The sequence below is a fragment of the Leptosomus discolor genome, chromosome 3 (assembly GCF_034619465.1).
Source record: "Leptosomus discolor isolate bLepDis1 chromosome 3, bLepDis1.hap2, whole genome shotgun sequence".
Lineage (NCBI taxonomy): Eukaryota > Metazoa > Chordata > Aves > Leptosomiformes > Leptosomidae > Leptosomus > Leptosomus discolor.
The window spans coordinates 68,156,869-68,183,073 of NC_141393.1; the positions used below are offsets into that span (position 1 = coordinate 68,156,869).

General features: G+C 41.6%; 1 protein-coding gene across 1 annotated transcript in view; it reads left to right on the forward strand.

Annotated features, from left to right (window-relative positions):
- The first annotated feature begins 3,618 nt into the window (after positions 1-3,618).
- The window catches only part of RASAL2 (RAS protein activator like 2), a 123,561-nt gene continuing 100,974 nt past the window's right edge, over positions 3,619-26,205 (forward strand). The window contains exon 1 of the mRNA XM_086462387.1: positions 3,619-4,213. Within this exon, the coding sequence (XP_086318513.1) occupies positions 3,619-4,213 (595 nt within the window). The remainder of the gene's footprint in view (positions 4,214-26,205) is intronic.

Consider the following 26,205-nt stretch of genomic DNA (forward strand, 5'->3'; position numbering starts at 1 on the left):
TGTAAGCTGATTTCCTTGTGATAGTGAGACCGTGTAAATGCTTCCCAAGATAAACTGCTGCTCTGAAAGGACTTGACTTTTCGCATGAGTGACTGGACTGCAGATCAGGGAGAAAGTTCTGCGAAGTTTATTACTTTCTTGCATGTTACATGTACACAAGAAATTCTGGAGCCAAGTGAGACCAATTTCAACTCGGTGGCATTGGATTAGTATAGACAAAGGGTTTGTTCAGCCGTCATCTTTGCTACTGATGATGTGTGTAAGGAAGAGAGAATCCAGTTTGACTCAAAGACCAGGCTAAAAATTTTAGGCTAGCAATTGAAAAGAATTGTTTTCATTGTAGACTAAGCAAACTTGTGTATTGGTGATTTTATGTCAATAAACATGTAAGCCTTGTATGTCTTTTTGGAAGCACTTTGAGAAAGACCATGTTACCTTCCGTAGGGTACCCTGTGAAATTTCAGCTAAGGCAGCTGGGTAACTGTTTTCTTTGATCACAGAATGCATTCGTCTGAGCAGTGGTAACATGAAATCAAAAGTGAAATCAGAAGTCAGAAGTAAAGACCCTTCTTAACGTTATTCAGACTTAAACTAAATTGTGACTTTGTTCCTGGGCTTCATGCTGAGTGCTTGTTGAAGCCTGTCTTTTTCTCTACTGTTAGTTCTGTACAGAACTGTGGTCCAACTCCTGGCCACACCAATAAAAGTATTTTTAAGTAGAAATTAACCCATAACTGGTTCTGCATGTTGCTTCATGCTGTAACTTAATCTTTCTGTGTGTTCCCTTGCTGAAATGGGTGGTCTGTGGAAGTCAGCAGTTGATGTAATGCAAGCTGTATTGGGAAGGAGATTAAATGATCTTTCTATACAGTCAGATGTCCACAGGATGGTGGTGAAAAAGAGAACTAGGATGAGAGCAGTCCTCATGATCATCTCTGTCCTTATGCAAAGACCAGCGTCTTGCCTAAAGTTTCATTCTGTCTGAAGTGCTGTTTTACTAAATCCCTGCTTCAGAATAACGTTGACGCAGCCGGTATCTGAGTTGAGTCATTCCTGTTGGTCATACCAGGTCCTCTGATACGGCAGATAAGTGATTTCAAAACGCTGTTTCAAATGCTGTTTGTATGAGTGCTCAGCTTGGTTGTTAATGTTTCAACAGGAGTTAGAAAGCGTGTTAGAAATCTACAGTAAGCAAATCCCAGGAGGGCTTCAACTACTGCACTGTCTGTCTCCGTCTTCTGTCCTCACCTGCCCTTCTGTGCTCCCAAACCAAAAGTAGATGTAGATGTGCTAGCGGAAACTTTACAAGCAAGGCTTGCAGAGCTGACCAGAAACCTACCTCACATTCTCGGTTTTCTCTGCTGATTATGGCTTGTGCCATTAGAGTGAACCACACCATCGTCTGTCGTGTTTATTTATACTTATTTCTGAAGTTCCATAAAGCTTGCTTTACCAGACTGGCTAATTCAAAGCATTTGTTCAAAGCACTGCTGCCACATTAGTAGTAAAAGGCTCAACAAAGAAAACGAGGACTCGTTGTTGAAAGGGGTGGGTGATCCAGTAGCAGCAGACCCAGTTAACGTTCGGGTCTTCAATGCTGTGTTTGCCTCAGCCTTCAGAAACAAGGACTCCCAGGCCTCTGTGCTTGGTGAAAGGAATCAAGGAGAAAAACTACCAGTGGTGGATGAGGGTCAAGTCAGGAATTACTTAGAAGAACTCAACCTATGCAACTCCATGGGATTTGATGGGCTGATGGGCTGTTTCAAAGGGCGATCAGCATCCCCTGGGCTCAAGAAACAGACCTTTTCCCGGTGAATTCTCTGTCTTATTTTCACCGTGGGAGCACTTGCATCTCTGCACGTATTCACTGCTCCTTGTGCCTCCTTGAGGAGAACGTTGCTTTAGATGGAAGTTGTAGCAGAGTTCTTGTTTAGGTACATTTTGTCATTTAAGACTCGTGCTCTGAGCAGCATGACTTCCTGCAGTGCACGAGAGTCAGCATCATTATTTTTGATGCAAAATTTGCATTGCCATGTCTGAGCTGTTCTTGCATCTGAGGTTGTTTGTTGTAACTTCTTGAACGTGGCAGCTTTAGATAGTAGCTTCTCTTGCTTCTAATTGAAGAATGTGACTTCCTACTGAATAAGGAAATTATTTCTCTGCATGATGGGGATCTTTGGGTAACTCCATCACTGTTCTAGGGAGCAGTGATACTCTTTTCCATATATACACACAAGTAAGGAAGTTCTTGCATCTGCAACTGTCAGGAATGTACTTTGGCTGATGAATGCAGCCTAGCTTAAAGGCGAGATCCCACAGTGGGTCAGTTAAGCTTTATTGGTCTGCCAGACCAGATTATCATTTTATTTAACCAGAGGAGTAGTTTTCATTGTTACTTGATTGCCAAGGGTCTGTCAGCATTTCCATTATAAACCCCCTATTTTCAGGGATTTCAGTAGACTTGAGATTTAAGTGTTCTGGTCTAAAACTTGGCAAGCGTGATGTGAGTTCACCAGCGGATATTTTCTTTATGAGATTTTAAAATAGTCAGCTGTTTCTTAAATTGTAGAGAAGGCAAGGTTTTTTTTTTTCCTCTTGGTTAAACAGATAGGACTATTTTTTTCCATCTTGCTTATTCCAACTAGATTTATAAAAACAAACCCTATTCTCTTGGGTTTTTTTTTAAAAAAAAAAAAAAGGTGAGGGGGAGAAAAAGGAAAATCTTGCCTGCTGGCCTGTTCTGTTTGCCAGAGGATCATGCCTCAAAACCTTCCCTTTGCCTTGGTCTATGTTTGGTGAAGTCCCACCCACCCTCTCTGTCTCTCTTCTCCTCCCCTTTACTTATTTCCCTTCGATGTATTTACACTCTCACTACATTAAGTTGCAGCGTTTCTTCTCTGTACTCGATTCCTCCCGTTTGCCTTCCTCTCTGGGGCTTCTCATGCTTGATTCTGATGAATCTACCTATGTTACCTCTCTCTGAAAGATAACTCCGAGGTATTCTTAAGTGATACAACATCCATGTGGTAAATATAAACTCTAGGAATTTATGTTGTATATTGTCTTATACTTATCTATATACATATAAATAGTTACATGCTTTGTGTAACATGCATGACTCGCAGTTGAGTATTGCAATTTTTTAACGCTTTTCTGAGATTTCTGAGACTTTGCTGTGACTCTGGAGTGAAGTACTTTCGCATTCTTCTTTTTTTTTTTTTAATCCAAATCTTTAATGTAGACTGAAAAAAAGTGAAGTGTGATTGGCTCAGAACACTACTGTGGGTTTTCATGGCTGGGCTCTTTTAGTCATTTCCTGAAAGCTTGGTGCAGAAGTGTGACAGCGCAGGAAGCAGCAGCAAGCTTAGCAAGGCTTCAGGAGCCGTTAGAAGTTGGCAGTTGGCTTGCTATAGGTGAGGGCATGTCCTTCTTGCTGAGATGTAGAAATACCTGGTTCTGAATACCTGGATTGATGCTCAAGATCTTCAGGAAGAACCTCTGCTGTCTTTCAGTGAACAAAGTGACTGGGGCTTTAAAATGGTGACTGAGGAACTACAGCTATATGACTATTAAGCAACAAGGAATGTGAGTTAAGAGCTGAAATTCAAGGGGTGGAAAATGAGTGCTTTCAAAAAGCACTATAGTCTCTCTCCCAGGACCTTCAGAAGATCATTGTCGGAACAAGATGCTGGCACTGCTGCTTTGGAGGACTATCATTGGTACCACCAAATGAAAAGCAAGAAGATGAATAAACAAATGAGTTCTGACCCAGAGAAACCTCCTGGAGTGTACAGGTGGCAGACACATCCTTGGCTTCCTTGGAGAATAAGCAAAAGAGAGGGCTCGTGCAGCCTGAAAGGGGAATGCAGTGATCCAAGTTTTGCCAAAAGCTCTGCAAGCATGGATGCTACCAGTGCCGATGATCTCCACGAAGGCCCAACAGAGATGCTTTTCCAGGCAAGGACTAGACCGTTTCGGGTTCCCTTTAATCGGTCTCTGTCTGAGCCCGTGACACACGTTGGAAACAGGAATGCAAAGCCGTTTCTGCAAGCCGTGCGTTCGGTGGACTCTGAACAGCAGGGCTATTTCATCCGTGGCATTTTTTCCTCTCTCTCAAGTGGCTTCTCAAAGATAATGAGTCGAAAAGGGGAGCCTGGCAGTGAGTCAGTAAATGAAGAGAAGACAGATGATAATCAAATTGATTTAAGTACAGGTAATTAACTAATTTTTGTTTTGTTCTACTTCTCTTTGTGTGACAGGTGAGTGTAGCTAGACATTATTTGGGACATTTGTTTCAACTGATTTTTGGCTTAGTTTTATTAACGTGATGTTGGCAACTCTCTGGTATTCTATATTAATTTTGAAAAAGCAGCTGAAAAAGGGCCTTTCCTCATGAGGAAGTGGTGTGAGATGTTTTGATGTGTGCTTAAAAACTTGGATGTCCCTTTAAAACAAGCATCATCTGGTGGTAGCTGTAGCATTTCTCTCTCAAATGCACCTTGTGTGTGTGGTGTATGCAGATCTGCAAGTACAGTAGCATCTGTGGCATTGTAATGCACAAATTGAGATATCAAGCCTGCTACTGTACATGAAGTACTAGAGAGAGAGAGAAAAATTAAGCTGTCTTTTAAACAGTGTTCAAGACAGTGGAACGGATCTAGTTCCTCATACCAGATTCACCGTTTTGTAATCAACCAGCTAAATTGATGGCTGCTCTCTGGTAGATGCCAAGGACAGCAGTGTGACAAAGGTTTAGCCAGCTGGGGTTGAGGTCAGCAAGATGCCAGTCCAAGATTTCATTTAAATCTAGCCTGCCGATAACAACACTCATAAAGCAGGAAAATAAAAAAGGAGGGCAGTGAAAGGGGAGAAACTGACCTTCTGTTCTCTCAAACTTCCTGTAACTTTCTATTGGGGTACCCAGCCTGAACCAGGTAACTGATGATGCTTTAAAAAAAACCCACAAGGTTTAAATTTGTAATGAAAACAAAACAAAAAAATCTTCCTTCTCCCCAAAACCTCAGCACTTTCCAGAGTCCTCCAGTTTATCTTATTAAAAGCCTGGTAACATCTGGATCCAGTTGAGGCTGCTGGACAAGTCATAAGTATTCAAAAAAACTCAGCTTAGTAGTTGTAGTAGTGAAAGAAGGATGTATTCTGTTTACAGGGGTATTTAGTCTTTCAGTTACAGTGGAATGTCCCTGACAGGCTTACATTTGCTACTGGAAGCAGTCACATTGCTTTAAAACAAAAACAAATAATGAAAAAGAAGAAATAACTAAGAAGGAGTGTATCTGTTCAAACTTAGGTATGTACAGTTACTGATTTGTGTTTCTCCAAGGCCTTTCTCAATTGGAATTTGGCTTGATGATGCTTGTTAAATTGCATGGAATACATGAAAAAAAAAAGTAGTAATAGAATTATAGAACTACTTTTCTTTTTCTTTTTTTTTTTTCTTTCTTCCTGTTGAAGGCTTCTTGTTAAGGTGTTGATTGGTTTGGTTTTTACTTTCCTTTCTAGTCATTCATGTTAGGAACAAAGATTTCTACTGCAGCCTCCCACTGTTGTTGAGATTTTCTGGGAGACTGAATTAATGTTGCAGACTGCTTGGGACAGTTTTTCTGTTTGGTCTTTTCTGCCCACCAATATACATCAGCAAGCTATATTCGGAAGGTATGCTATGTGATATGAGTTTTGGATCAGAATCTCGCATTATATGAAGGGCAGAGCATGCTGTAGTTCCTTTTATTCCTTTGTTCTGGTGCACTTTGGTACCGAATGGTTCTCTCATAATTCATAAGTATTGTCAGTCAACTAGGTTATTGGAATTTTTTATTTTTAGTAGTGTGAAAAGTAAAGAGAGGAAAAGGATTAGTTGTGAGAAGCCACCACTTGATAAATACTCCATGTCAGTTATGGGACAATGACAAACCTTTTGACTTTTTGGGGTCAAACAAACCTCTGTCTGAGCCTGCCAAAGCCAGTTTTGCAAAGAGAGTCACAGTTTGGGAACTGAGAGAAAAACAAGGGGGCTCTAGATTGAAAGTCCCACTCTCTCAAAGGAGGAAGTCCTAGCCATGAAGGTGTTTGGAGCAACAAGGTTGATGTAGTCACTCACAACATCGCTTCAAACAGCCAGGTCCCGCTTGGGCTGTTGTCATGGGACGACAGGGCTTTTGGTGGGATGGACATCTCCATGGAGTTTCTTTTCAGCCTTTGCCTTCTCAGAGGTTCAACCTCTGATCTTCAAGTAGACAACAGCTTAGGTTTAAGAGGAACTAGTTCACCCTGTAAGACATACTGCTATGTGGGACATATAGCCATAGGACAACTAATTGCTTACAACTGATGTTATTTTTCCTTAAAGAAGAGCTGCTCTTGCCGGCGGTAGCTGGAGCTGCAGGGTAGAGTCTGCTGCCCCACACAGTACTGTAGGCTGAGCCTGATAAAACAGTGGCAAAACTTGGGAGCTCCTGGGGTTTAGATCTCAGGTCTGTGGGAAGTAACTTGGAGACAAAAAGGTTGAGAGAAATATACCTAGTCTGTCGTGTTCTTCAGCCATGGTCTAGATACTCAGAAGTGATCAAATCTTCTGTTCTCCTTCCGGAGACCACATGAGTGTAGTTCTGGGGGATGGTGTGGTGTGTGTGTGTGCTGTCACTGAATTGTCCACTGACAATTTTGGTGCTTGGGTGGGCAGAAGGTATCTTCCCATGCCTACAGGCCTGTCTACTGTTCAAGGAAAAATCCAAGAAAATGAATTCTGTTTTCCTGTCCAAGAGAGGCAGAATTTGGGAATCCTCAGGCAAGTGGAAGTCTGTGGAGAAAGTGCTTAGGCACTTTACTGGCCAAGAGATGGTGTGAGACACGGGGTTGCTCCAAAGTATGCAAACAGTTTAACTTGGAAAAGCTTGATCAAAAGTCTCCCAGAAAACATCTGTTTGGACAGAAATTGTTGTCGCTATGACCCAAATCAAGAGGGTTTGCTGTGTTGTTAAATGCACAGTGGGAGAGGCAGGCTTTGTATCTCCCTTCTTCAAGGAGCCAAACCCTTTACTTCCACAAGCTCACTTCATTAAAAGTATTTCCACTTTCCTCTGAAATACTTGCAGATTATCAGCTTTTAAAAAGATTATTTTCCTTCCACTTCTTGCCTGGCCTCTTGTGTCTTGTTTCATCTCTGCACCAGAACTGGAGAGGCTGGGTCATCTGTGCGGATTTGTGTAGCAATGGGTGGAGTTTGCTGCTGATCTTTGTAAGCCTGGGGTAGAGCAGTTCTCTTCTTCAAGAAATGGTTACTTCCCAAAAGAGGATCAGTTGTTTTTTTGGCAACTTGAAGAAGGAAGTGGGATTTTAAAAAGAAAAGGGGGAAAAAAAAAAACCCAAACAACCAAAACCCCTGGATAAATATTTTCCAGTTGGTCTCACAGTCTAGGAAGCATGTTCAGACACTGCTTCATCGGTGCGTGGCTGTATAAACCCGTGCCGGATGGACTCACTCATCCTCTTTGGTTATGAAAGGATGCTGAACCTCAGGAAATCTGCATCCTTTGTCTCTTCCCAGAGCTTTGGTGATATGCAGAGGCTCCCCAACATGTGTGGCGTGCTTTCTGCAACACACTACAGCGCAGGTTTTAGGAGGAAGAACACAGTAGACAGTCTGTGGGAAGAGCAGACCTATTTTCCTGTGTGGGTCTTCATAGGAGAAGCCTGGGCCGAGTTTGGGTGTGAATGAAGTGCTTTTGGTGCATATGTGCTGACTTCTAAACACTTCTAGAGCCAGGCATTTTGAACCAGCGTTTTACATTAGCGCATGCAAAGCCTGAAGGTAAAAGGATTTGTACTCTGTATTAAGTTATTATTTATAACTTAAGAAATCAAAGAACATCTTAATTCCTAGTAAATGTATCAGCTTGAGGAAGAAGTGTCATTCTGATAAACTGGTTGGTTGTGAACATACCATGGTTTCTCTAGAAACAAGATAAGGAAGCAGCTATGCAGACAAAGTCTTGGATCCAGGGATTGTAGGTGAGCTGCTGCACCTCTTTTTATTATTTGTGAGTATTACCAATGACCCTTTAACACTACTGAGAATGGGTTTGTGAGAGAGTTCTCAGATAACATTTATTTCACTGTTCCTTCTTATCTGGATCTCATGGCAGTGCAAGTTTAATTGTAGATTGATGACAAAATAATTCTTCAGTAGAATCAATTACCTCTATCTTCCCTGGGTGTGTCTGGTTTGGTTTGGGGAGGGGAGAGGGTAAACACTGATTGCTCTTATTTAGTGTGCGTTTAGCTTTCACAATTGCTATCTTGTTATAATTTTTATAAAGACACTTATTCAGAATTATTTCCTTCTCTTTCTTCACCTGGATAAAGGTGTATTTCTTGAGCTGTTTAATTTTGATTTCATGCTTTAATTAATTTTATAGAGGTTTTTTATGCTTAGAGTGAAAGAGAATATTTTTATATCCTTGCTTTTTTGGAATCGATTTGGGGTTTTTTTTATAATTCACTAAGGTTATTCAAACTCTATGTTCTTTTTAATATCTTTACAGTCTAGATTCATTAATTTCTATTTCTTATATCTTTCCATATAAACTTTTTTAGAGATTTGTATTTTTACATTTATAACTCAAATTAAAGCCCAGGCAGTTCCATGCTCAGTTTCTTTCAGCGATTTCCAAAATACAAAACTGTTTCTTCCTGTCTGATATGGGAATGTAGTATTTATTACTCATTGGAGCAGCTTTTCTATTTTAATGTCTTTGAAACGACTTTCTCATTTTAGACCTTCCACTGACTCACGTTCCTCCACCCCAGATCTCTTGCTCTTAAGTAGTTTATTTTTGGTAGGGTTTTTGTTAGGGAACTTTTACACCATTGATCTTACTCTGTAATTCATGTGTTCATTTAAGTGCTGTGCAAATGTCAGTTTATGTGCCTTCTGCTATGATCCCCTAGATTTCGTTGCAAGGTGTAGTCTTAATGTTAAAACTCATTCACCTTTGGTTTTTCAGAACAGATTTGAGATAGCTGCTCCTACTGAATCCCTACATTGCATTAAAAGACTTTTGTAGAGTTATAACTATGAAAATAACACGTTGCAATCCAGTATTGGTCTGTGTTTTTTAAACTGTAGCGTGGCTTTGTGGTAGTAAATATCGTGTTACTTGATATATTGAAAATTACAGGGGAATGGGGATGGACAGGGGAATGTTTCTGGCATTTGACAGCTTTGAGTATCACTTGAACACCCCACCACCAGCCTGCACCCCGAAGTACTTCATTTTGCTGGTGAGCAATGCCTGGTTCATCCAAAGCATTGTATTGTTTAATGTGGGCAATAGGCTAATACTATTCAGTTGAATATTTATGAACACAACACAAAATAATTAGCCATAATATCTGAAGCTAAGAAAATTACACTTACTTGGTTTTAATTACACTTAACGGATGCATTGGCTGTTGATTTTTGTTTCTTTAATTCCCAGACCATTTTGTCTGAGCCCAAAAATTAATGTTCAGTGGGACGAACGAGGACATTTGTATTTGTAAGAGCTACTTTCTGACTGAAGAAATCACAGAAAGTGAATGTCAGAGTCCTGCATTCTAAGTTGCTTTTTGTTGGTTTTATGGTCCATATCCATAGGACTGTTGGGATGTTGTACTTTGTGCTGCTTGTGCAGAGGAGGCTGAGAGCTGTGCATGCAAGAATATTATCTGTGATTACCTTGATCATGAGAAATTATTACGTGGGAATTATCTGAGGAGAGCGTAATTGTGTCCTAGAGACATCTTGTCTCCTGTATTTTCTTTCCAGGGAGATAGGGGTTTGAAAAGATGCAGCTTTCTTAGAGGTAGCCAGAGTGAGTGGGGAGATTAGGAGAAAGGGCTCCCGGTGTAGTAAAGATTTGGGGGTTTGGTGGGAGAAGCTTTTCCTTTGATAACAGGCCAGACAGGGTCAAAAGGAAGTGGCTGGAGAAGGAAAAACAGTCTTTGCTTTCCAGAGGAGGAGCTGTGTCTGGAGCAATTGGATTTGGAGTCTTTGGCAAAGCTTCATGTTTCAACTGTTGAGTCTCTGGAAAGAGAAACTTCAGCTGCAAGACCCAGAGGGGCAGGATCCCCAGGAGGGCAGCGGGAGATGCTCATGTTCTAGGGGGTGTCTGCGGCATGTTGGCACCTACCTCACAGCCCAGGACGGCAGCTGGTCCTTGCTGTTTCCCTTGAGGGGTAAGTGAACCCAGGCTTAGGAAGTATGAAAGAAACTCTGTTAGACTTTTCTCAAAATTCTGTGTTCTTAAAGATAGGCCTAAAACGCAGCTGTCAGAGCATGCAGAAAGGGGAACTGTACCCAGTGGTTCAGCTGTCCTGGAAGACAGTCCCTACTAAGCTTATTCGACACCAGAAATGGGAACCTTAACTCTTGTAGACGTGTACATTTAGAGCCTGTAGCAAGAGGATAAGTTCTGCCGTGGTAGAATTTTCTTCAGGCAAAGCTCCCTGGTTTGCATTTCCACAAATGCTGCCTGTAATGGAACTTGGCGTGAGATGAAAATTGCCTCCATGCTTACACAACGAGCGCTTCCTAGGCATGTTGACCCTTTTTTCCTTAAAATAACAAACCCAAAGGAAAGTATTTGGTTTTTAGGTCTTTGGGTTTTTTCCAAATAATGAATGGTGTAGATTTGTAATGCTAACAGTATGTGATTTAGGACTCAAAGCAGTGGCATTTTAGAAATAAACAAACATGTACAAGATTATCTCAGTGTTCTTATTTATACTATGGCTCTACTATAGGGTTACTTGATCGCTCACTTTAACTAATTAACTTGTATTATTGTTTAGCCTTGTGCTTTCTGTGGTGGTACCTTCCCTGTGGTAGTTACTCAAGAGACTCTTTAGACTTCTGAAATAAATACTTCATAATCCTGTAAAACATCACTTGTTTAAAGGAAGCTGTTTATGTAAACAACAGGCTAATGCATGAAACTCTTGACATGTTAGCATTGAAACCAACTGTCCCCTGCATGGTTTTGTTCTTACTCTGAGGAAAGCTGAAGCTAGACATCTGGTCTTCTGTGGGCGAGTCAGCTCTTTACAAGTTACGGGACCGCTTGTTCAAGTGAAGTTAAAAAATATTTTGTACAGAGAAGGTGGAAAAAAAAAATACTGAAATAGCTACTTTCTCAAAGAAGCTTATGTTTTAGAAAGCAGGCAGTCTCTGTCTTGATTCATTATGGGGGATATGCTGGTCATTTTAATGTGTGCATTTGGTATAGGAGCATCCTTCTCAAAAGCCGCTTGTCTGAAAACTGATGCAGAGAGGAGCCAGGTTATTGACAGTGGTGTGTGAGAGAACAGGTAGTGAGAGAGAACACACTTCCAGCTCAGATGCATGTATTTGTCAGCTGTCACCACACATAGGTCTATAGGTTTGAGACCTAGGGGATCAGAGTTACGTGTTGGTTTGATAGTTTCTTGTCTTTTTGTATGAGGTTTGAATTCTAGTTCTTGAGATTTGTTTGTTTTGCAAAACGCTCTGATTCTCCTTGTCCTCCCTCTCCTTGTGTCACAGAGGAATCCTTCTTTGGGAAAAGTGAAATGCAAGAAAGTACACTGCCAAGTCCAATGGCAAGTTGTAAGCAGACCTGCTTATTCATTTTATGTCTGACTTTAGCTGCTTTTGCATGTTTTATAGGAACTGAAGCGCTTTCCTGCATCCCATACTCTTTGACTACTCCCAAGTAAAACCTTAAAATCTTCTGAGATTATTGCATACTTCTGTGATTATGGTGTGGTCAGGCTTCTACCTGCAGCTCACTCATCCGAAGCTGAGTTGCTGTAGATTTTCTTCTGCGTGTGTCTATGAGTTTACAATGCATTTTCATAGGAAAAAAATAAAAGCCCTTTTGATGTAGTCAGTCTTAATAGCAATTTTCTTCTAACAGTCATTTAGTGACACAGATGCTTTGGTAAGCGATCTTCATAAATTACTACAAAAAAATCTGCCAAACTTAAAATTTTTGCAGTGTTTCTCCATCTACCTTATCACTCCTGTTAGCTGTGGCTGCACCTGTACATGAGAAGAGGCTTTGTCAGCAACACTGCTCCAGGTAGTGACACTGAATGAGCTGCACATGAGGGGAAGGTGAATACACAGATCTGAATAGCTCCCTGTTGCCTACAGTCATCTCCACTCAAGCAGCGCTTTTTTTACATGACTGATGGAGTATATTGGCTGTGTCCTCTATAAATAGCCTCTCTTAGTAACCAGTTCCTCTGCAAGCTTTATTAAGCAATGAAGACTTGTATGCTTAATATACTAAGATGCTAGTGTTTCCAGGCCGGGGTTGCTGAGTGTGTGGTGCTTAGCGAAGGCAGGCTTCTGTGGTGTGATTGGTGGTAGGTTTCTTATCAGCTCTCCTATAGCTCAATAAAATTAGTATGGTTCAAGCCACTGAAGTCTTGAAATGACAGTCCTTTCCTTTATTGAGGTAGTACTAAATGATACTGAGACTTATTCTTACCGAAAATAGGATGAAGTTTTGAAAAGGAATGGGAAGGGAAAATCATTCAGAGTCTGCTGCAATGGAGATGAATAATTTGTCTCGACGTTGGTTTTCATGATTTCTGACTGTGACTTCCACCCCCACTTGCATGTGTAACTGTCATGTGAAGATTTGACTCTTATTTAGGATGTCTCAGTGTTAGAGATTACCTGTGTTAGTAAAAGCCTTTTAATCCAAAAGACTTGTAGAAAGCACGGGGCACCTAGGAAAGTGTTGAATACTCTGGCAGGGTGGGAGGTAACGCCCTTGTGACTTTCTGGGGCATTAAGAGGTTTATATATCTTTTACTGTTAATACACAGTTTCAAGGAAATGGCTGAGCTAGTCGCCCTGGTACTTCAGAAAAGTCAGTGGGATAGCAGCATACATAATGAATAAGGAAAGAGCAAACCAACATATGTCAGTAAAAGGTGGTGCAAAATTTTCTCTAACTTGATCGTGCAGAGGCAAATCCTGTACGTGTCCAAAATCAGGCTGGTGCCCTCGTACATGCTTGTTGGGTGCGAGTGAGCCCAAATCGGGATTGGGCAGCTGCAGGGGAGCTGAGACAGGCGGGCCTGCGCTGCTGATAACCAGGCATCTCTGCTTGGGCACTGCCCCATGCTGCTTCCAGACCGGGCTGGTGCTTAGGTCTGCCCATATCCCATACACCACTGCTAAGGACTTCTCTGTTGGTTGGTTTTTTTTGTTTGTTTTTCCTCTCGTACAGATACGTGACTGCTGCAGCCACTATTTTAGCTGTGCTAACAAGGTAGTTTTTAGCTGGGTTAGCCGCAGCAGCAGGGAGCTCAATGCAGGTTGCCACAAAACCTGCCTGAGGAGCTCGTTATAATGACAGATCGTTAGCTCCTGCTTAGATATACTCCTAATAGCTGCAAAAGGGAAAAACTTCTTTCCAGGAAATATATTTTTCCTTCTTCGTTGTGGAGTTTCTCCTGAGCTTTCTGTGAATGCTACATGTCTATAAACAGAAGTGAAAGTCCTTAAATATAATTGTAAAATGCCCTTGGGTTTGTCTGGGGGGAATTATATGTGTAGAGCAGGAGTTTGAGTTACTTTAACAAGAGACATGAATGGCTTAAACGTCCTAATTGAGAAATTTGTTTGTGCAGCAACCAAAACAATTTATTGTGTGCCTATGTAGCATCTTGAACTTGGTGGATGCTAACTCTACAGCAGCCTAGCTGTGCTGTGCAGCGTGTGTGCCCAGACTTCTGCACCTTCCTACTGTTACTGTGGAAACTATAGTTTCTAACTCCAGACTTGTATGTCCCTGAAACAGGGTCTTTTTTTCTGTTGAGGCAAAAGGGGACGAAGTCTGCAGATGAAAAAGAAACACTCCTGTGCAGTATGAGCCCACCTGGTGCACATCTGATTTACATGGTTGTACTTGATGGGGAATCGCATGTTCAAATGGATGTAGGTACATTTATTTTAATGGTGAAACTCCAGATATGTATCAACTTATACGCACGTACCTAAGGAAACCCATCCTAAGAAGTGGAAACTGAAATGCAAGGGGAAGAAAAACATCCTTAGTGAGTCAGAAGTTTCTGAATTATCAAGTATGTGAAGGCGAAAAAAGTGACAGCATCGAGCCTCATCAGTTGTACTAGATGATCACTGTAGGTCCCTTCCGACTGAAATATTCTATGTTTCTGTGTTTCATCAGCCTCCCTCCTTGCCTTCAACAGGCCAGGCTGAATTGAAAAAGCGTATAGCAATCTCCGCTCTGAATAACTTCTGCATGGCTATATAATTTCAAAGAGAAATGCTTTCAGGGTGATGATAGGTTTTGTCTACATCTGTAATGTCTCATTATGTCTTTGGATACCCAATAGCCTTTGCTTTCGTTATTCAGAGATGAGTAAACATGAAGCTGAATGTACTTACTTTTCAATGATCAATATAAATCAACGTGAAAAATTGAGATCATTATAAAATATATACACACATACATATTTAGCAAGGTTTACTAGATTGATTGCTTGTAGACCTAGAGCTTGACTCCTCTTATGTGCAGAGAATTCACAAAGAGACAGTTGTAGCCCAGGGACAGTGAAGTGTGGTCGCTGATGGATAAAATAAAATTCAAGCCTGTTTGCATTTTAATGGATTTTAATCACATGAGAGTTTGGGAAAGAAAAAATAGGTGTGGGTTTGATTGTTGGTTTTTGGTTTTTTTTTTTTCTTCCCCCCATCGTCATGTCTGATTGCTTCAGGGCTAGAAAAGCTGGTCCCAGGTACTAAGATACCATTTGAGATCTTGGACTGTTGTTAAAAGAGGCCTTTACAAAGACAAGGGATGTGCATGATCATCATTAGTCACTGAGAGCGGAACAAATAGTACTGGTCTGTAGATGTGGCAAGGCAGCAGAGCTTAAAGGTTTTGGCAAACTAAGTAGTAAGGAGGAAATGAACAAGATGCCATGCATGGTTTTTATCGCCAGAGATTTACAAAAATAAGTTTGACATTGGTCAGGGGTTGGGGGGTAGGGTACCATCCTGCTCTAGTGACGTGGAAACAGCACAGTCTGGTTTAACAAACTAAAACTCTTGAAAAAAGAGAGTTGTTTCTTAATCTTTCACTCTTTGGTGCTGCTTCTTAGCCGTTTGTCATGCCTACTGTCTGTGACAGGATCTTCATGCATGTTTTAAGTGTTCGTGCTTTGTACTGCTAGTGTGGACTAGATCTGCCTGATTCACCACTCCCTCCTGCTGTCTCTGTTGCTGCAGCCTCATTCATGCTTGATCAGCTGCTGCTTGTTTCATCTGAAACTCGATTCCTCGTGCGGTAGTATTGGGTGGGATTTATCCCTCTACCCCCAGAAAAAATTTTTGTTCATGAACACCATTGCAAAGACAGCTAAGCAGGGTATTTTGTGATAATACTGTTGCTTAAAAAAAAAGGAGGGGGGGAGGGGGAAGTGGAGGATGTTTAGAATGCCAAGATATTTTATAACAGGCAGAAAATACAGAAGCTCAGGGTTTTTGCCCCATATTTTCTTTTGTTATACCACTAAGTGGATGTTTGTGTCTGTTTATACTCTGATTTCGTGTGTGTGTTTTGAAATCTCATTGTACTCAGTGGTGGAAAATTGGCAGCTTAAGTAAAGGCATGTTAAGGACAGCTATCTACAGTAGCTGGAAGGAAATGCTTCTCAAATGTATTGTCCAAGTTGGTTCTAGTTAATAGTCTCTTGGGTACGTGAACTTTCCTTACCTTCTCCACCCATCTTCTGGCAGCAAATGGAATTCTTAGTATTTTGATTTAAAAATAAATTAATTAATAAAAAGCTATACTGCCCTTGTAAGTTGTTTCCCAATAGAAGTGAAATTAATTTCACTAATAACTTATAAAATCACTTGTGTGGATTGATTATTCCTACTGGGGGGGAACACCACCAAACAGTAACATAAAGCAAATCTCTTCAAACTGGGTGAAAATTATTATATTTATATAAAGATTCCCCTCTCCCTTTCCTCCTGGTCTGGTTGGAATTACTGTTATAAAATGCAGTTGCGCAGCGGAACTGCTAATTAGATGTTATCAAGCCTGTTTCTGCAAGGTTGTGACCTATAAATTTCTGTTTAGCATTGCTGTAGGAAAGATATTTTATCTCCACTGGTTGTTTATCCTTACTGGGTGCATTTGTTCTCATTTTAGGATTTTGGAGATGAGCACCTGTGGCTTTACCCTTCTGATAAAAGGGGGTTTGGATTTGCTGGGGGGGGCTTCGTGATGTCGGTTTGCAAAGCATATGACAGGCAAAACATTTGGGAACAAGTGCGTGTTTGCTTAGGGGATTTGTGGCATTACCTCTAAGCATCAGCTAAATCGGCTAAAAAGCAGCATAATGAATAACAAAAGGTTTGGTCCTCATAGGCTTTGTATTTTGCAGGTTTTGAGGAACGTAGCTGGAGTAAGGAGGAAAAACTAAGTAGGTGTGGGCTCTCGGGTGGAGGGTGTTTGAGGTGAGGATGTGGGGATGCCTTTATTCTTCATAGCATAGCTTACTGGAGAGAGAGGGAAACATATTAAGTAGAGGGAAAACCCAGTTGAAGAATACCTGAAATACTGCACCCTAGCTACAGATCCTTTTAATTAGCTAGCCCATCATCAAAGGGTACATTAATCATGCTTGTTTGGTCCTGCCAAAAGCATAGTAAACCTGCTCCACCTGTTTTGGTGGTATCTTGGGAGCCTTGATCTCAGCATGGCCAAGATGTCCAAGCTGAGCTGGCCTACAAGAACGTCTTTCCCCTGACACAGTGTTAGCTCAGCACTTGCAATTTCTCTGCCCTTGGCACTGTTATTTTGTCCCACGTTGCCTCTTTCTTTCATAGTTAGTTTCCCTCATCATCATATAGAGTAGTCAAGAATAAAGAAATCACCTGCTATATTCTGAAATTTTGGAACAAAATTGAGCTTTGATTTGCAAACATTGGCATCGTGCGGCTATAAGAAGAGCAAAGCACTCTGAGTCAGGAGGCTCCTGAGCCTTCATCTGAGCCAGCAACTCAGTGTCCTGCCTTGACCAAATTGGTGGTGACCTCCTTGTGCTTAACCAAAATGGATTTTTCTCCAGGAGCCAGCTTTCCCTCCCTAAAAACAGGTACAATAGCTGGGTAAAATTACAAAGGGAAACTAACCTCATATAACCTTTAACTAAAGAGTAAAGGGTAGAACTGATGAAAGAGGTATTACAGGTCGTTACCTCGCTGTACTGGATTAAATGTGGGATTCAACTGATTTGCAATAAGACATCTCTTTGCGTAAATCTAAATATGGCTCAGAATCCCTATTACATTTATGTAATATCTGGTCTTGTTCCTCTAAATTTAGTGTCTGAACCGTCTTTAAAGGATGAAGAAAGTCCAGCCCTTTGTACATTAGCGTTGCATTACTGAGATGCAGGAAGACTTTCCAGATATTGGGGAGAAAAATGGAATGAGCAGCGTTGTGGTGCTTTTGTATGGGGTTTTGTTTTTAAGTAGGTCAAATCAACGAATTGGTGTATAATAGCTGGTTCCGGGTTCCTCTGAAAACATTTTGAAGATGCCAGAAGGAAGCAGAGTGGGTCTTTTTAAATAGCATGGGGAGTACTGGAGGGCTTCTTTTACATTATATTTTAATCCCTCGAGGTGGTCCCTTACTAAGTCATTTGTTTGAAGTGGTTAAAATAAGAAAGCTAAGTTTAGCCTATATGCCTGAATGACCTGGATAATATGCAAAAAAAGATGCACATCGTTGTGGTAGACTTTAGTGTCCTGTGAACTCTGCCTTCGACAAGGGAAATAAACTCATCTGTCTGAGACTTCAGCGGTGGTTGGAACACCTGTATTCTCTCTTCCCAAAAATCTATTGAGGCAGAAAAAAACAACTCAAAAGAAGCCCCAGATCACTCATGTATACTCAGGCTTCAAGAAACATTCAGGTTGAAAATAGCTAATAGAGTACAGCAGCAACAGGCTGTGCAGTGATGGCAGGGTGACCAGGCATTTAAAACTCCTATGTATTGAGAGAGCATCATGTGAGAGATTTAATTTTTTTTAAAAATTATTTTATTTTTCCTTTTTAAATCTTTCTCACCATGAAAACCACCACACATGGGGAGGATTGTTTTTTGAGACCACAGAGGGTGTGTTTCTGTAGAGGTAGGTTTAAGGGGAGGGAAATTCAGCAATCCTGCCATTGCTCTGAGAAATTAAGTTTATGGGCTGAGATTGTTCAGCTCAGGGACAGTGAATATACCAGTTTTCTTGAAGGAAATCCAAAGATGAAAGCTTCTAAAAGAAATAGCCTGCATGGTGTAGTTCAAACCGCACATGAAAGCCTGAAAGACCGTATGTTTTTTGGTTGTTCAACTTGAACTTGTTGTGGTCACTATCTCATCACCTTGTCTGTTCCTGTGGCTCGTACTTGTCTCCGCAGAAATGCTTCTCTACCTTTGCTCTTCCCATTCCTCCCTCCTTGACAGAAGAAAGCAAAAGGGCCTTGCTCTCTTGAAGCTGGTCTGTGACAGGTGAATATCAGCTGGTTGATGCCTTGTTGGCAAGAGTGGGGGATAAAGCTGTCTGTGAACCTTTGGTAACGATGCTTTTGCCAAGCTCCATGCACTGCTTGTGGTACACGTATGTTTGGCTTTGGCCACAAGTACACTAGTACATTTTTTGTGCACATGAAAAAAGTGCAGGAACTGAGCAGCATTTGCTTTTAAATTGTTTTGTTTTGTGGTTTGGGTTTTTTTTTTTTTTTCACAGCTGCCTTAGGCCAAGGTCCTTTTTAAGTTCAGGATGCTTTTCCTCTTGTCTCCTTCCTGCACTGCTGCAAAAAATAAAGAATTAAGATGGAACAGCCCAGTCTGCGTGTTTGGTGCTGAAGAGGCAGTAAGATGGAGATTAGGGGTTGGTAAGAGCAAGCATTACAGAGAAAACAACGGGGGGAAGGGTATAGAGCTGAGTAAGAAAAGGACCATGCATAAATTAAGAGGGAAAACTGCAGATATTTTTCTCCCACGAATAATTCACTTTTCTGCTGTTCTCCATTTTCTGCTTCCTAAACCTCTCATGAAAGCCTCTCCTTGCTTTAGGGAGAAGTGTCACTTGAGAATCTTCTCAGAAATTGGCAGCTGTGTAATAGGGCCATGTAATCTTTTATAATCCTCTCTACAGGTTTGTAATAACCATTTCTGTTTTGAGATTCCAAAGCGTTTTGTAGGCCAAATGGGAATTTAACTGTGAGAGAAAATTTTACTTAATATTCAGGAGCAAAGATGAATAGTCCTGGGCATGGAACAAGAACTGAATAAGAAGGAAGGAAAACCTGCTTAGTATTGTAGAAAGGGTCACAGTGATGGCTTCGAGCAACTGCAGGTTATTTGAAATCTTAGGTATCCTGGGAACCAGATTGGGTTTTTTACACAGATAGCAGCTTCTGTTGTGGTGATGTCATGAGATTTACAAGGCTGCACAATGAGCTGCTTGTTTGCAGGCGCGCACGGGAGGCTGGGCTGAGCATGAAGTGCACCTGCATGTTTTGTAAGGTCCCCACCTTCATTGGGCTGTGTTTTCTGGTTCCACTTGTTGAGCTACGAAGTGTGCAGATGATTGCATGATTTGAGGTTGCTGGCGCTGATCCATTCAAGAAGGTGCTGATGTCTCCTGATAGACGTATCTTTCATGCTGTCTCACACACCTGGCTGGGTACAGACCATGAGAACAGGGACAGAGAGGCAGGCACAGCCGAGGGAAGTGAGGATCAATTACCCTTTGTAAGTTTAGCAATCGGCTATGCAGCAAGTAAGAAGCTTAGAGGAGCTCAGCGGCATTCAAGCTAATTGGCAGCTTTAAACTGCTATTAAGAGCTCCCACACCTTTTGCTCAAAGAAGCTGCATGGTGACAGCGAGCTGGTACAACTTTCAGCTTTTTAATCAGAATTACCCTGCCAGGCCAATTTTAGCTTTATGCCTAATTTTTGCTTCTGCTGCTAGCTCTTTAGATCTCATTTTGTAGGACTTTGCAAGAAAGCTCGAGACTGTTGGCACACTCAGCATCTGCTCGCTAAACTACTCGTAAGATTTTAAGACTTGTGGTTTCTTTTTTGGAACGACTCCATGATTTTCCCCTTTGAAAAGGAAACCTCAGTGAAACTGCTCGCATGGTTGTGGCCTAACTGAATTTGTGCTCCTGAGCTTCCACAGGGTGCTAGGGTACTGGGGAACACTGAACTCTTTTAGTGAACATTAGGGGCTGAGGGTGGTAAACATGTTAGCATAGGTCTTGGGTTTTTGAGTCGCATGTGTTACGGGGAAATCTTGGCTGATCTCTAGCGTAGTCTCAGCCTTGGTGTGAAAACTACTGAGCTTTTGATAGGCAAAGTGACGACGTTGCAAGTATAGGGCAGATGTACTGACTCAGGACCAAGTTAAATTGGTAGAGCCGTCTGGGAGCTCAGCTGGGGGAGTGAGCCTGCTGTACCTTGCTTGCTGTTGGCTGTCTCTTGTACAAACAAGTCAGATTTCTCCTAGGGAAGGAATGAAGGGTGGGAATGATGTCAGCAATGGAGAGGAGAGGCAGCAAGAGCTCATCCTTGCGGGAGATGCCAGGCTCTTTGAACAGTAGCATTCTGTGTTTTGTCTCCTGCTGCTTGCAAAGAAGACAGCCCTTGGCTGGCTATTAGGTATTCACTCCTCTGATGGCTTAGCCCTTTCCATGTAAAAATTGCTCCTTTTGCAAAAGAGGCGCACAGCCCTCACTCAGAGGAGGGGAAGAAACCTCAAAACACTACCATAAGCAGTGAGCAGCAGATACCTTCTAAGATACCTTTTAAGAGATTCCCAGAGTTGGCGTACTGATGGTAGGAAAATGGAAGCACACACAGTAAGTGTAAAAATTTGCCATGGTGATATTTCTGTGAGGGTACAGGGCATGAAAACTGCACCTGACTGAACCGTTTTTACGTGAATCTGTTGCTTATGAATTTCTCCACTGGGATAATGGAAAATGAGTTTTTAGACTGTACCTGATCACTGCCACACAATAAAAGAGTAGTGGAAAGTTAATGGGTTAGATTGGCAAGATTGGCTTATACTAGAAAAATTAAAGATCTTGTGAAGAATTCATGTTGTGGTGCCAAACATGTTGGAAACTGAGAAAGTCATGGCACTGGTCATGGCTTCTGACAGCTTCTAAAATACCATTTTCACCTACTTAAACCTTTTATGACTTTATTTTGTGTAGAATGGATTTTCCAGGTAGCATTTTGGCTGTAACCAGTTGGCATGAGAACTTCTGAGATCTCTGAAATCTGATGGTTTGACTAAGCTTTCTTTACCTCCTACCCAGGATATTAGGTTTCTGTACAAGAATTTGGTTATCGTTGCATGCAGCTGCCAGAGGACAGCAACTGTATTCAGCTGAATTGAGGGCTAGTCATTGCATGTGTAATGAAGTTTGTGGAGGGTGGCTATTAAATACAACAGAAAGAATTCACACTAGATACTTGCCTCTGTCATAGTATCCTACATAAATAGCGTGCCTCTCATCCCAAAGGATCTGCTCATGCTTTCTACACTTAAAATAACACCTACTTTGCCAGAGATCTGTTCCTGACCACGAAAATGTAGGTACCTCAACTGAAACGGAGCTGTGCCACACAGTGACTTAAAGGGACAAGTGAGCAGTGACATTATCTCACAGTAGCTACAAGAAGCTTCCTAGAAAACCTACAGTCATTGCCCATCTTGTGATTTGAAATAAAATGACAGGACTAATGGTTTTGTTTCTGTAATGTATGCTGGTCATATCTCTTAAGAATGTTGTGATTCAGAGAAGAATTAATCAACCTTAAGAGCATCATGTTTTCTTTCTAGCATGTGAGTCTCTGCTGATTTTTCTGTGTCCTATTACACAATGTCATGAGTGTTGTATTTTGTGTTGGGACACCGTGGTGGTTGCCTGTACAAACTTGGAGTATGAGTGTCTCCTCCTTCTCCCAAGTGCGTTTGTGCATCATGATAGGTTTTCTTTAAACAGTTGTTTCTGATAGTGCCTGTCTGCTGTCCTGCTTGGATCAGAAACCGTTGTGTATGGCTGGGAGCTGGTTTGAGAAATAAGAAATGTAAACAAAAGCTATATATATCAGCATGAGAGAAAGTGGAAGTTGTCTTGATTGTGCTTTTCCTAGCAGACCTTCTGTAACTGACCTCTGCCGTCGTCTGCTCTGTGTAAATGTTGAGACATCATCCCTCTTTTAACTGAGCCGGGGTTGCTCCAGTGCCTGTGTCTGCTCTCAGGGCAGTGGTGCTTGAATTCTCTTTTGTTTTAAATCTAGATCCTGCAGATCTTCATTTGAGTGTCTCACAGCTGTCTGAAATAGTTGCATATACACACACAGCTGTGTGTCACATAACTGTGCTATTACTGTTTATTTTCACTTGCCTTAGTGACTTCTTTTGCAGAAATCCTGCCTTATTACAAGATGCAGATTTAAGGGAATGAAATGTGTTGAGGCGCAATATATTTCCTTTTCTGCCATAGTTTTCGCTTGAATCATGAGCTTTTAGAGACGGTGTAAGTTTAATGAAGGACTTCTAATTGCTATTTATCTTTTCAAATTTCATGTCAATAGTAAGGCTGTTTCAGCTTTTGTTCGACTGCTTGATAAAGGTTCAAACTGGTGATTACTCGAACTGGACTGCATGCTTGTGCACAGCTGGGTAGGTTGGGGTGCTGACAAGCTCTCAGACAGCACTTACCTAAAGTTCTCTGAGTGCTGTCTCTATGGTAAGTACATAAAACACCATGGAAACATTGACATTGGGCAAGTAGACCTGTTGTCAAAAGGTGTTAGGGCTCCTACTAATCTCTCTTCAGGGGAAAAAAAATCCTCTCTGCATACAAACTTGGCCACTACATTAGTTACTCAGCTGCTTGGCAGCTCCTTATTGGAAAAACTGGGAACAGAATACGGACCCTAATAAAGTCAATGAAAATTTGGCAAGTACTTCAGTAAGCCCTTGATTTCACCATAGGAAGAGTGTGGTTCAAAAAAGGAGCTTTGACACATGCCAGAGTTGCTCTTGTCATCACTGGGATGGAAGTTATTTCTGTGTTTTTATTGATGGTAGGTAGAGATTGCTTTTTGGCAAAGAGATTGAAGGCATGAGTTTACCTTTAATGTAGTTTTGTTGGCCTGATTTCTGCTAATTCTGTCCTTTTCACTAGCTCTGAAGAGAAGACACGCTCTTCTGTTTGTAGAAGAGCTCTTGGGGACTAAATGACAGTGGAACGCCTGTCATCTCTTGGAAATAATTTTCTGATTCTGCCCATTGCCTGCTTTTTGGAAATTATTCTCCACTTGCAAATGCATTTGGAATTTTTTAAAAAAAGAATTGTTGCATACTTGCAATGGAAGATTCAGAAATGTTCCCATCTGATAGCACTAGTACTACTCCCTAAATACTACCAAACTGCCATCAGTTTTCATCAAATGTCTTGCCCTTTCTGTGGGGATCAACTTGGCACTGGCTACTTCTTTCCTTGTTCCCTCATCCTGCACCAGTCAACACTTTTTTTGTTGTTGTTGTTGTTATGTGGTTATGGCATAACTGTGCCTTTTTTTTTTTCTCTCCCTTTTTTAAAATAAGCTCTGTACTTAAAGAGTAATAAGGTACAAGTTGTCATTTGGCTGAGAGAAAGGGAGCTTTGTGGATATTTATAACATGCCTAATGGCATTTCAGAGCCCTGAGGAAAAACAACGCAGTTTCCAATCTTCAGCTATGTCGGATGTGGCAGGCAGGCAGGGATGCTCTTCTCAGTTCAGCAGGGGAGGATGTACCAAGAAAGGGATTTTTTCCAAGCTGTTACTTAACTGTTATTAGCATTTGAAGGCACATAAGGCATGACCTTTAATCCTGTGTGTAGACTAACTGATCTGCTTGCTTGAATGCCTCATTGTAATGATGCAGAAGGGAAAAGATTGCATCAGACCAGAAAAAGAAATCTTCTGTCACCAAAACTTGCCTATTTAGGTGTATGGCTGCGTGAGCCCATCCCACATGTAACATCTGCAAACTCGGAGCTTTCGCATGCACCTCCCTGATCTCTCCTCCGACACCCGTCCGAAATTGCATTCATCGGCAAGTTACCCTCCTGTAGGAGCTGATACATAGTAGCCCCAAAGTGAGAAAGGATAGCCCTGAATTTTGGTCTTTGCCAAGAGTCTAAGTGGTCCTAGTTACTCATGGACTTTTGCCATTCACTTCCATAGTGACTCAAAAAGTGATGGTGAATTAGTTTTATGGGGCATTAGTGGTGGGCTTTATTACATTCATATGAAAAGTTGGTGCCAAGAATGTAAAATGAAAACTGAAGATGAAGAGTACCGGAAAGCAGAACAGGGTTTGTGAAGCAACCAAGTGTATATGCGATACTGTGTAAAGTCCAAAAGAGTCTTCAGTCTAAACTGGTAACATACTTCAGAATAAGTTTTGAAGTTACAGCTGCTGCGAGAGGCTCTGTAAAGGTCAACCATGCAGGAGAGCTAGCTGAGAAATAACTTAACTAGGTGGGACAAATGCACCAAAGCTGTGCTGCAATTTTTGTTGCAGCGAGTTTTCTTGTAACCTGTTTTCAGCATCCGTCTAGTTTGTGAAATGGGCTTGCAGCATCAGCCTCAAGGACTGGACTGAAGTTATGGGATCCAAGATATTGGAAAAACAGCTTGCAACTGCTCCTCATTGTTGAAGAGAGCACTTGGTTAGCCTGCAGGGGTGGTGGGGCTGTGTCCTGACATGTGTTCGAAAGGATACCGATACAAACACAAAACATTAATGCTGTGGTGTTCTCTAGTGGTGATTGACAGCTCCATACACCGAGATGTCATGTTACGCTGCCAGCAGCCTGTGGAAAGCTGTTCTGACATAGCCAACCCACTTGGCAACAGAGTTGTGGCTGGCCTGCAGCGCCTGATGACTCAGTTAAGTCCTGGAGTTGTTATTGCAGTGGAAGAAGTCGTTCTGTTCTTCAGTTCCTTTGTACAGCTCATGGATCAGTTGAATGGTATCCTGCCAAGGCCTGTAGTTAGTAGAAATTATAACACGAAAGTCTTTTGAGGCTGGACAAGTCACGACTATAGATTCTGCATTGGAGTTAATGGTTTAGAAGGGTTTTCTTTTGCCATGAGAAAGTCTACTGGCAGTTCAAAATACAGTTTATTTGGTCATTGCTCAGTGTAGTAGCTGGAGGCAGTCCCTTGCTGCTGGCCCACCCATATGAGTGGGACAGGACATGCCTTCATCCTTTTTTCCCCTTGGTGATTTATTAATCATGTGCTCTCATTACCCAAGAGACTAGATCCCCAGAGCTCCGGTCTTCGCGTTTCTGTTGCGCACTCATGCGAGGAGCCCGTAGCTTCATCCTCCTCGCTCATCTTCCCTCTGTCAGCCCGTTGCTTATAGGTTTTTCTTCCTTAGGTGCGGGTAGGGTTCATGTGCTGCTGTTTGGGAAACCAAGGTCTAGGCAGGAGCCACAGTGGTTTTATTTTGCATCTGATTAGGTTTTTGGTTGGATGCTGTGATAAACCTGAGTTGAAGTGTGCCAAAAATCTACCTGGAGGGTTAATGTCTATCAGATGAACAAATACATAACTTGTGAGAGAGCCTCTTGTGTTTGAGGAGTTTACACAAAGGCACTTTTGCTTCACAGAGATTGTGGTGGTTTCCCTTAATTATGCTTACGCCTAAGCAGAGTTTTGGCCAATTTTGAGACACTATCGGAAACCGAGCTTTGTTAGGAGAGGTGACACTGGGGAGCCTGATTCTGAATCTCAGCTTCTTCCCTGAATTATCTCACCTGAAATTAAGGGAGCAAAAGTGCATTTCTTGATTATTCAGAGCAGTAGGAGCCATGCAGTCCTCTTCTTTTCTTGCTTAAAGGTATCAGATTGCCTGTTTCAAGCATTCTTCTAAATGATCACAAAAATCCTAACTCAGCATGAGGTTGAACTAGGTACTGAAAACAGTTTTTAAAGTTAATTCTCCAGCTTTAGAAGTTGACATGATCCCTTCAATGCGGAGGCAAAGTTGCTATTATATGCTGGAAAAGAGCATGAAGATGTTGCAGCTT